This window comes from Aulostomus chinensis, chromosome 24, assembly GCF_037954235.1.
Source record: "Aulostomus chinensis isolate RoL2024-O1b breed Wild chromosome 24, RoL_Achi_v1.0, whole genome shotgun sequence".
Classification (NCBI taxonomy): Eukaryota; Metazoa; Chordata; class Actinopteri; order Syngnathiformes; family Aulostomidae; genus Aulostomus; species Aulostomus chinensis.
In genome coordinates, this window is record NC_141343.1 from 9,371,023 (window position 1) to 9,383,470 (window position 12,448).

The 12,448-nt window shown below is 41.3% G+C and overlaps 1 protein-coding gene across 1 annotated transcript in view; it reads left to right on the top strand.

The window, feature by feature from the left end:
• LOC147238637 (receptor-type tyrosine-protein phosphatase delta-like) overlaps positions 1 to 8,643 on the top strand; it is a 134,922-nt gene extending 126,279 nt beyond the window's left edge. The window contains 7 exon segments of the mRNA XM_086196681.1: positions 198 to 483; positions 1,370 to 1,548; positions 1,669 to 1,795; positions 2,005 to 2,130; positions 3,682 to 3,836; positions 4,572 to 4,707; positions 5,359 to 8,643. Of these exon segments, the coding sequence (XP_086052807.1) occupies positions 198 to 483; positions 1,370 to 1,548; positions 1,669 to 1,795; positions 2,005 to 2,130; positions 3,682 to 3,836; positions 4,572 to 4,707; positions 5,359 to 5,427 (1,078 nt within the window). The 3' untranslated portion in view covers positions 5,428 to 8,643.
• Positions 8,644 to 12,448: the final 3,805 nt, after the last annotated feature.

Below are 12,448 nucleotides of genomic sequence, written 5' to 3' on the forward strand. Positions count from 1 at the left end.
GGGCTTAAGCTCATGTATGTGTTTGGCAGGTCTTCCTTCCGCTGCCCTCTCCACTCGCTGTGATATGTAAAGGTCATGATATCAAAGCTGAAACATGTCATGTGTGCATGCTCCTTGACATCTGTGAGATGGATGTCTGGTCTAACTTTTCTTGTACACCTGAGAATTAAATTTTCTCCTCTTTTTCTTGCCAACAGTGCTGGAGTGGGACGCACAGGTTGCTTCATCGTGATTGATGCCATGCTGGAACGGATCAAGCACGAGAAGACTGTTGATATCTACGGGCACGTAACGCTAATGCGTGCCCAGCGCAACTACATGGTGCAGACAGAGGACCAGTACGTCTTCATACATGACGCGCTCCAGGAGGCCGTCAACTGCGGCACCACCGAAGTGCCCGCCAGAAACCTATACGCCTACATCCAGAAACTGACGCAGATAGAGGGCGGAGAGAATGTCACTGGCATGGAGCTGGAGTTCAAGGTACAAACTTTTGAAAATAGGAATAATGCAAATTTTAGACAAGTAGCAAGGTTTGACAGGCAGACTAATAAAGTTTCTTTCGCATGTCTCAAGTCCAGCCCCAGTGTCATTTGTTGGCTATCCTCAGTAAAACTCCCGACACTTTTCCAGCTCCCATTAGGCCCCCGAGACAATGTGGGGCCAGTGGTTTCCTTTCTAAAACAGCTAGTTGACTCGTTTCTGTAACTCAACAAGGGAAAATTCCCCCTTTCTGGTTTCCCCTTCCCACAGATTCTCTCCTTGGGTAAACGGTGTCTTGGTTTCATGAAAATGCCATACACAGGTTTCCCCCACCACAGAACTGCTGCCAGAATGCTTGAGTAATATATTCTGCATTTATAATGAGAGGCTTAAGCAGCCTTATTCAGCCCTTTGGAGTCCGTGGTATCGATGTATACATGGCATCGCCTTCCTTGTCATGCACCTACTTTCTTGCACTGTGATGAATGCAGATTTCACTGAGAGATGATAAACCAGTTAGATTACACTGCACTTCTGTCTACTACCGGCTTGCTCGGGTATCCATCTCCTCCTCCTTTCATCTTTGCATTCTATTTTTTTCAAGCAGTGATGGAAATAGCCATTTCCATACTGCGTGGTTATATCAAATTGTATATACCCGTAGCACACAATGAGCCATTACATATTAGATTTCTTCCCCTGGCGCATGGAACTTGTGCTCTTTCCCACGGCGAGTATGCGATTTAGATCTTTATGTTGTACATTCCAACTTTAGTGTCACACGCAGCTAGTCACCAGGGAAATAAATGAAGACGATAATGTCAATGCTCCTGATCATGCAGCAGCATGCTCAATGATATCTCTCTGTCTCCCTCTCCTAATGCAGCGTTTAGCCAACACTAAAGCCCATACATCACGATTCATCAGTGCCAATCTACCCTGCAACAAGTTCAAGAACCGCCTTGTTAACATTATGCCATACGAGTCCACGCGAGTGTGTCTTCAGCCCATTCGAGGAGTTGAGGGCTCCGACTACATCAATGCAAGTTTCATTGATGGGTACAGGTAAGCAATGAAGATCTATGATTACTAGCCATCACATATGGCTTTCTCCACTTAAGTTCTTACAGTTTGCCATGCTGACCGGGTCACCTCGTCTTCCGTGTGATTCATGTATTCCCGCAGGCAACAGAAAGCCTACATCGCTACACAGGGACCACTGGCAGAAACCACAGAGGACTTCTGGAGAATGCTCTGGGAGCACAACTCTACTATTGTCGTTATGCTTACCAAGCTCAGAGAAATGGGCAGGGTATGCATATTCCTGGACCTTCTTTTATTTTGGTATATTTTTTGAGCAACAAATCCAAACAAGTAACAAAATACACTAACGTGAAATATCATATATTGTGCCAAAAGGTAAATACAGTGTAAAATTGATTGACACATATTTGGGAAAGGACACAATGAACCTGTTCATGAGGAAAAGGCTGTGGCTCATGTTCTATTTTTCACTCCCAGGAAAAATGCCACCAGTACTGGCCAGCAGAGAGGTCGGCCAGATACCAGTACTTTGTGGTGGACCCCATGGCCGAGTACAACATGCCCCAGTATATCCTGAGAGAGTTCAAAGTGACTGATGCAAGGGTAAGCGGAGGTTACTGCTCTCCATAAAACTCAGAGATCAAAGTGTGACACTGGAGGAACAACCATTTAAAATCTGGTGTATTATTTTCAAAACCTGGGTTGTCACGGGTGTCACAGATTGGGTCGCTAACGTGTTCAGACCAAATACAATTGACACAAATGCTTTTTTTTTCTTCTTAAAAAAAGGAAAACTGGTCATCCAGGACTGATCGAGACCTAAGAAAGACCCCTAAATACAGACCCGACAGCTAACCGTGATCTCATGTTGAACCACCACGAGACATCTGAGCTAGCCGCAAATTTCAAAATGGTTTGCCGATGAAAGGCTGTCAGCTGGGAAGAGCGACAAGACGTGCTTGCAGACCCTCGTAACTCCAGGAAGGAAAAGATGCCCTAGTTTAAATACATTTTCAGCTAAAGAAATCTTAAAATAGAAGTAAGCAGTCGTAGTACAACAACATTAGTATTCCTCTCCTTTTTTTCTGGAAGAGAATACTGGAGGGTTGATCAACACGATGATCCTCTAGCCAAAGTTCTGCAAATGACCTGCATTAAAAAACAAGTTATCCTGCGGTCAAACTTGCACATTACTCATTGCCTGTGTTAAATTTGCATAAATCCTGTTTGATGGCAGTATAATATGCCTGTAAATTATATGGCATAGTACTTGTTTTCAACTAATCAGTCAATACAGAAGCAGATTTTCTATCGACAAAATAATTCATATGAATCACATGCTTGTTGGGAGCCCTGCCTTCCATAATCACCACTTTACAACTTGCGGGTTGGCAGGATTTTTCGAGTTAATCTTCGACGGCGCATGAACTGCATAGAACACGCTGGTTGTGAATAGTCTCTTAGCAGATTTAACATCACAGTACTCATTAGCTCATTTTTTTTGGCACTGCATCAAATATTTGTTTATACCAAACTATGGCCCTGAGTGTAATATAAGCATAAATATATATTTGTGAGAATGATGACACATGTCAATGTGTATAAACAAATGTGGCACTGGATGCACTGAGCTGCCAGAGTTTTTAATTCCATCAAAGGCTTACACCGATAAATGGCACAGGCTCCCTCCTTTGTGCCGCATGTTACACTGCCTCGTCAATGGGATTGCTTTCCTTATCAAGGGGATACAATATCACTTAAAGTAATGCACACCCTCAAAGTCGATTCTCCAAGCATCCAGTCGAGGGGACTACATCAAAGGAATAAGGATCTTTAGTGTTCATGTTTAATACATTCTGGTGAAATGACAGGCATCTTTAATAACAAAACAGTCCCTCTGATGTTTGAACTGGGCGCGTGTACTCCGAGATTTAAGAATGCCATCTAACATTTAAAAACTCATAAAAGGCGTGGGTCATTTCTGATGGAGATGGACGTGGAGGAAAACTGACATGCGTTGGCTGTCTGCAAAAGACCTCAAGACCGGTTTCCTCTCCCGTGTGCGTTGCCAATTTCCCATATTTCTGAGGGTCGATTGATTTAAAATAGCAGGCTCTGCACATTCTTCCTCTCCTCCCGTGTCCTGTTTCCCAGGATGGACAGTCACGAACAGTAAGGCAGTTCCAGTTCACAGACTGGCCTGAGCAAGGAGTGCCAAAATCGGGAGAGGGCTTCATCGATTTCATCGGCCAAGTACATAAAACGAAAGAGCAGTTTGGCCAAGATGGGCCGATCTCGGTCCACTGTAGGTAAGTGACGTTTGTCAAACATATTGGTTGCCTTTTTATCAAAAAGAAAAAAATTCTCATGTATATCATGCTCTGTAAAAACTGTTGGAACCATGACGATCTGAGAACACAGAGATAACCTACATTTTTATAAATATCCTAAGACCAAGGGACGGCGTGGCTCAGAGGGAAAGTGGCCGTCTAGCAACCGAAGGGTCGCTGGTTTGATCCTCACTTCCCCCGGTGACCATATCGAAGTATCCTTGAGCAAGATACTGAGCCCCTAATTGCTCCTGATGGCCCTGCTACCCGTCCAGGGTGAACCCTGCCAAGTGCCCAATGGCAGCTGGGATAGGTTCAGGCTCCAGCCACCCCCCTTTTAAAACCCTTATCAGAATCTGCAGTTTGAAACAAAAACAAAACACATTTGGCTTCTTTCTAAAATGACTCGCCTTTGCCATACTGTTCATTAAATATTCAGACGAACCAAAATGGAAAACGTGGGTGCAATCCATTCTCAAAGGGAGATGCATGCAAATACTTCCTCAGTGCTTCAAGGTTGAACAACCCCATATGTTGCACATAGGTCTAAATGGATATTAAATCACATGAAACAGAGATCCTACAACAAATGATCTCGACAAACACTGAATTAGCATAGGGGTATGTTGTTTCCCTGTCAAAAACAATTCTGTTTAAATGTATCTGGTTGTTATCTATTACTTCAGCATTGCCTTGTTGACCTCTCTTACACAGCGCGGGTGTTGGCAGGACCGGAGTTTTCATCACCCTCAGCATCGTCTTGGAACGAATGAGATACGAGGGTGTAGTAGACATCTTTCAGACAGTGAAAATGTTACGGACACAGAGACCAGCAATGGTGCAGACAGAGGTGAGGTGTTTTATGCCCCCCCACCACCACCACCACCACCACCGCCGCCCTCAACTCCGCTTTTCCACTTGACTTGCAAAAGAAAACATTACTCACAAACTGCACATGTGAGATCAGCAATCCAGCAACTTCTGGTTTTGTGGCATTGTAGTCTACACATGGAATCAGTTACTGTGTAACTAATTTGATAGTATACTTCAATTGCCTCATAAAAAGGGCCAGTGAGACTTCAAGTGTCCTCTTGAGCCAAACAGATTAAGCTAAGCAGGCTCTGTTTCAGGCTATGATTCATTTAGTAGCTGAAATCACGCTGCAAGCCGTCTGCTACATCTCATCATTTCTGAATTAGCCGTGTTCCTCACCTGTGTAATCTTCCAAATTTGAAAAACCACCTTTTCATTCCCCCTTGACTTCAGGGGAAAAAAAATAATAAATTGCCCTCGATACTTTTTTGGACCAAAAAAGAAAAAAAAAAAAAAAAAAAACGAGGCTGAAAATGCTTTTAGTTCAGGAGAAAAGGCAACTATTTTCTTGCGACTCTTCCTGATAAGCAATTATAGAGGCACAATGGCCCACAAGCGATACAGAGGGATTGGTGTGAAGATCTCTAACAGGCAGAGTAAGCTAAAGTCTTCTTTTCTTTGTTTCCAGGATCAATACCAGTTCTGTTACAGGGCTGGATTGGAGTACCTGGGAAGCTTTGATCACTATGCAACGTAAAAGACCCAGTATTGGAAGAAGAAGAAAAAAAAAAAAGTAGAGGGCCGTTTTGGAAAGAAACCCCAGTGCGCCTCTCTTCTGAGCCATAAAATTACTGCTTGAGAAAGTACTCCTCAACTCCTTGATAACAACTCATTAAGTGTTGGATGTGCGACATGACTTGTCAAAAAATGAAAAAGATGATTCCCAGAGGACCAAGTATTTCCAGACCCAAATAAAAACTCCCCGTGACACTGAGTGAGGGAATCCTGACTGTTGAAGCATCATATGGAATTACCTTTTTCGTTTGCTTCGAGGATTCAACTTTGGAGCTCATAAACTGAATGAAACCAACAAACAAACAAACAAAAAACACACAAAAAAAAAAGTACCTGAACAATAATGACATCTTCAGAAATGCATCAGTGATTACAAACTCTTGCGAGAGGCATCGGAGGCACAGAGAATTGCAGGGGGGGGGGGGGGAATAAACGTGATGCACATTGTAAAGAAGAAAAAAAAATCTGTTTCACAATCAAGTACACACAAAAAAAACCCATCGAAAAATAAGACAGTGCTTGGTCCACAAGGGCAGGACAGACATGTAGTAATGAATTAATTACCCCTTTTCCTGTCACAATGTTCATCATCTAAATTTTGGGAGAGGGGGAAAAAGATCTATGGAATAAATACAAAATTATTGATTTAGTTTTTTAGTACTTTATGATACAGCTGATGTGCTTTTTTTGAACCGTGTGAATTTCCTTTTTTTTTTTTCCTCTTTTTTTTTTTTTTACACAAATTTATCGCTTGGGAAAAAAGTGATACAAAAAATGTATTTACATAATTTTTTTTTAAAGCTGTAGAACTGTTCTGACGTATGTGCTTTTTTGCAGAGAATCTCTTTGATTTTATTTGAGAACTTTTTTTTTTCTCCTCCCCCCACCCCCCAAATCCCTCCCTCTCGGTTTGTTGCACAGAATGGAATTCCCGCTACCAAAATTTAACTGTAGAGTTATTTTTCGGTCTGGATTGTGCCTGTTTTTGTCACATACAGTACATGATGAATCAATTCCTCCCATAAGATAAACTGGGGCTTTGTGGAATCAACAGGGATGAGCAAAGTATGAAGTTGCTGCTACCGATTATCTTAGTTCTTCCATGTTCGAGTGAAAAATAAGAACTTGAATTGGATAAGAATACATAAATATATGGTGAAGACTGTCAAATATATATATATATATATATATATGAAATATATATTAAAGTATAACATTCTAACTATATTGATAAAGCATAATTTATGAGTGAATTATGGAATTTCTATGAAAGCTTCCAAATTGTGTGCTCGTGGGGAAACGAAGTGATTTTTCACTGGAATGCACATCAGTAGGACAAAATTGTATTCTGATTCAGTGCATCTTTTCTTGTGCAATAAATATGTACGTTTTTTTAGATAGGGTTACATGTGGATATGTTATTCACTCATGCCATTGTTTTGCCCCTCCCCACCCTCCCCAAGCGACCCGTGGGAGCGGCAATGTCACGTACCAGTTCCGAGCGTCCAAGCTGGTGCATTTTCAAGCTCTCAAACTTTTTTTTTTTTTTTTTAAATGATAGATCAAGGGTCACACAGCCACACTCACCGCTCCACACAATAGGGCAAGGTACAAAGACGTCACCTTCTCGTGGTTCTTTATAGCATTATATGATGAACTTTTTTCTTTTCATTTTGCATTTAGAGTGCCTTATATATTTCTGCCTGTTTTTATAATGTTCATTTCACATATTACTGTATTCTTTGACTAGTATAGAGAGCATTTAGTGTAAATGTAACTGTATTTACTTTGGTATTCATTTTGTCACAATGAGATTATATATGCAAATAAGAACCTTTCAAAGCTCATATTTTCATTTTCAGTGGCCTTATTGTGGCTGAGTGAATTAGAATTAAACAGTTTATACATCGCAGACCTCGATAGAAAACAGTCAAGACCAGAAATTCTTCAAAACTTAACTCCATTCGTGTATGTACAGTATTAAATGAGCTTTTTATGTATCAGTCACAACAGTATTAAGATTTTCAAGTGGATTTCGTCGACGCCGAGTGCACAGGTTGTCACCAAAAGGGTAACTTCTTCATGCCTTAGGTTTTTTGCCATTGCTACGGAGAGCAGATCTTGGAAAACGAGCAAAATATCCCGACAGTTACCCTGACAATCCTTTAAAAAGAAAAAAAAAGCATGCCCCCTCCCCTTTTTTTTTTGACGACAAAGACTTGGGATTTGCTTCAGTTATGTTTTAGTCTTTTTGTTGAGCAGCATCTTTAACTTTTACTCACCCTCTCCGGTGGCTTTATGGATGTGCATTCCAGGTCTTTCTTTCCCTTGTTAACTCAAGCAGCTATTGTTTTGTTTTGTTTTTTTAAATTTCATTTCTATCAACTGCTTAAATGTTTGTCATAATTTTGAGATATAAAAGTGCTATTATTTAACCTCATGATGGCTAAAGTTATATTATGTTCCTGTTTATTTGCCCATCTTAATTTTCTGTTCCTTTTTTTTTTTTTTTTCATATGCATGGTGAATGGCCAGAGCTGGCCAAGTAGGAAGATTTGCACTTTCTCTATCTTTGTACTATGCACTGCCCTATTGATTCTAAACCCAATAATATATTACTTGAACCCATTGATAAAAAGAAAAAAAATCTCCTTCAACACTCACGTTGTGTGTATGTAAATAACACAAAAAAAAGGTATCAACTCTTTAAAAAAAAAGACAAAAAAAAAAGTTTGTGGCGAAAAAGAGCATCCATTCTGATGCCATGGTTACTCCAGCAGATGACTTCAGAAAAAATCTGTCCCCCCCAACCATCTGTTCTTGTGGCTTTGCCATTCAAGCTTGGAGTGTCATTAACAGAAATAAACGTTGTGTTCTCTGCTCTCTCTATCTATCTCTCGTCTGGATGCATAGACTGAAAATTAAATAATGAAATTGTAAAAAAAAAAAAAAAAAAAAAAAAAAAAGGGAAAAAAAAAACATGGCTTGTTAAAAAGTTCATACAATTACCTCTGATTAGTTGTAAGCGTAAACTGTTTCTTTTCTGAATGAAAGGAGTGCTTTTTATTTTCTTACTTAGGTTATATTGGTGGCGAAAGAAGTCTGTATGAAAATCAGTTCTATGCTGACACAAGTTCCATTTGTTATAAATGAATTCTATTAAAAAATGTCCGTGTTATGCACTGGCGTTTCACTTGTTTCCCTCCACCTCACTTTGACTTGAGAAGACTGATGAAGCTATTTTACCCCCTACTGATCTGGGTCCAACATATTATCCACACTCCTCTCATGAAAACGGAGCCTCACCACATCTGAATGAATTTCCATAGCTCTGGTTTTTCTGTCGCTGACGTCAGCGACAATGAATCGTCAGGGGGGACCTTTTGACTGATGGAGTGCCACACTTTCAAAGCTGTCCTGTTTTTTTAACGCAGATTTCCTTCACCCCCAAAGTGTTAGTCGGCGCTTAAACTCAGAAATAAAACCGCAGTTGCATTACACTCAATGTCATTTGCGCTATTGAAGCGGTTTTTGTTCGACTTTTGTTCAGTTTATCACTTCTTCTCATCAATTTTTTGTTTCATTTATTCGCTCTTAAAAAAAAAAAAAAATCATGCACGCCGGTAAAACCGGCAACCTAAACGTATTTTACAACCCAAATTCACCAGGAACACTTTGCTTCAGGGGGCTTCATGAAGAAATGCTGATATAAATGAGGGTTATTTTATGTACCAGACAGACGAGTGCTAATTTTGAGTGGATGCATCTTCATGGCGTGTGTATGCTTTGCCGAATAAAAGATACACGCAAAAGCTCAAACGTGATGTGACAAAGGGCTATTTCTGTCTGATATCTTTTTACCGACACATAATGACATCGCCGCGCTGTCAATACGCACAACCAAAAACATATCCAATGCCACACATCTGATACGGTAGATACAATTCAGCTTTCTACAGTAGATGTCAAGATCTCATCTTCCTCCCTTTTTACATGCGCAGCAGTGGTTCGGAGTGTGTTTCCTGGGAAGATTCGGCTTTCACCTTCATTATGTTTGCTCATTTTCTTACATCCATGTGCTGTATCGCGCCAGACGACACTGATGTGCTTGGTCCCTAAATCAAAGTTGGTGTTAGTTACTTTTACCTGAACTGCGTCAATGCTCGCGATGCGCAGATTGCAGTTACGCCGTTAAGCAGGAAGTGCCCAGGTGTTAGATTGCAACATTTCACGCTTTATTTCTTCTGACAGTAACTGATTCCTACCAAAGGACAATAACGTGACTGTCTCAACCTCAGCCTCAAACCTTTCTTGCTTCAGGTTACAGTTTGTTGTGCGCGAACGGCTTCCCAAAGTGACGGCTTATCCGTTCCATCGAATCGTACGGTCATGGGATCGAACTTAACTCGTGATTGCAATCGCCTGAATATCCCAAGCGTGCTTTAAATTCACGAATATCCTTGCAGAAAATATTCCCCCTACTTGCCATTTTATTAAAAAAAAATCCAAATTAATGTAGTCACATCTATATTTTCTGAATTCTACACAAAGACGCGACACAGAGATGGAGGCTGGGATTGACTACTGGAAATAAAGACTTTGTTATGACATTCAGTTCACACATTCCTGCATGCCAACAGCTACTACTGCTTCATCTTTCAGAGAATTTGATGCAGGATGGCAAGAATTAATCTCTCCAGTACATTTCTCCAGCAATCGTGGGGCAGATGGCTGCTTCACAGCAGACAAGAAAGCGACAAAATAACAAACTCGTATACTGCCATCATCTTTTAGTTCTCACAGGAGACTTTCGAGCAGATGTTCCTTCTTTGTCTCAGCAGTTTTTTGCAGAATTATGAAACGAACCAGCCAGTAATGACACTGCGCGCCCCCTCCATCACCGTTACCGATGTGTGCTTTATTTTCCGCATCCCGACTTTGAAGCAGAAATGTCCAAAATTAATTAGCAGGCCGGATTCAAGAATGAGGCGTTTCATTTGATGCGAGTCATTTTTAAAGCAAACACGTGGACACAAGTGTGTATTCAACAGATGAAATCATATTGGCAGGTGATACACACACTTTAAGTGAATGAATGCTGCTGGTCCAAACATTTCTTGAACTGTAAGTCGAGGACTGTTTGAATGAAACCTGTTGTTTTTGGACACTGCGGGCAACATTGTGTTGTCGCCGCATTTCATCATTAATTTGAGTGTCTTAGATTTGCTGCATATTTTAGGTATGAGCTTACAAAGTTCAGATTTCAAAAGAGGAAGTACTTCCCTCTTGTTGGTGCCTCATGTGAAATTCTTCACTCATATCTGTTCCATGAATGGAATGTGAAACACTTGCAAGACCAACATGTGTTTTTGTGAAATGTACAATCTTTCATGCAGTTCCTTTTTGTGTGTATTCGACCAACCATAGAAGGCTGCGTTCCGTCATGAGATAATTCAAACATTTGTCACACAACTCCATTTCCAGGTGCGGCGGTTGTGATTTCATCTGCTCGTTAGGTGCCGGGTTCATGCCCTCGTCACCGATTCTCTGTCACAGCTGGCTGCCAGCAAAGCTCATATTAAATTCGAGAGCTAAGCAGCTGAGTAAACAGACCTTCTACTTCCTGGATTCTTGACTTGACTGGGCTGAAGGCAAAATGCAGAACAAGTAGGGCGTCTGTGTGCCGCAAATGAAATGGACAGTTATGGGTCTTGGAGCAGCACAACCCGAGGGCCTTTAGCCGCAAGAATAGTGAAGGTTGTGGTGCAGCGGAGAGACAGGCAGCGTGCCCCCCCAGCAGGGCCAACGACGATGATCCATACGGGGGTCGTCAATTGAGCATGCTCGTAGTTCTGCAGCGACAAACCCCGATAAGAGCTGACGCTGCTGTCGACACTACAGCGACTGCACATTACATTAGAGCGACTTCAAGAGCGAGAAGAAAAGGGTTTGACCTTTAGCTACCCACAGCAACAGCACGGGGAATGAAAGGAAGCCTAACAAAAAGGGCAGTTATCAGCGTGATTACATGTTTGTCTTGAAATAGCGCTGTGAAAATTGGGTGAGAAAGAGTTTTACTCCAAGCGGACGACCGACTGAAACAAGATGAATACGATTGATGGAAATTGGGAAGGATAGGCTGGAGACTACTTCAGCGAAAAGGTTGACTGGAGAGACGACGGAGATGGTGAGAGAAGGCTGGAGAGAGACCAGCATCAGCCAACAGTTGCCACAGTGTAAAAACCCTCTGAAGGTTAATTTCTCCAGCTCAGCATCTTGCCAATATCCCTGCGATCTGAACCTCTGTAGGCCAACCATCTGCTTCCCCTTTTCTCTGTGCCTCTGTATTCCTCAGTCCTAGTTGGCTCCATCTGGGAGTGGACACGCATCAGGGCACTTAAAGGGGCTAATCTCTGAATGTGGACGGTGGAAAAACATTTTTGGCATTTCATCTGGCACCAAAAGAGCGTCGTCATCTGCGAATATTTGAGGACTAACTTGTGAATACATCATGAAAAGGATTAAATGATACAAATCGCTTCTGTATGTAAAGTGAAAACAATGTTGCTAAATCATTAGCTAGGAGCTTGTTTTTTTTTTTTTTTATTTTATTCCTGATATGTCAGAAAAGTAAAACCACCGTTGACCTCTTGGACCTGATTGACAACTCAAGAAAAGTGTACAATACATAGAGGCTACTTGAAGCCAATTGCAAGTTCACAACAAACATCAATTATCCTGTCAAGCCTGAAAAGAGGGAACTGGAAGTATAATTTACGAGGCCCCGACAGGTTTTTGTTGCAACCTAAAGCAATAATATACTTTCAGTTCAGTGCTCAGCTGCAGTCTTTTTCATACACCGCTTCTTCCCCAAGGGGATAAGAACTAAGGGTATATTTTTGTGACCTCAGAGGACACAGTGTCAATTATTCTGGGTATGGCTCTATGATGGACTTCATTCCCTAATCAAAATAAATGACCAG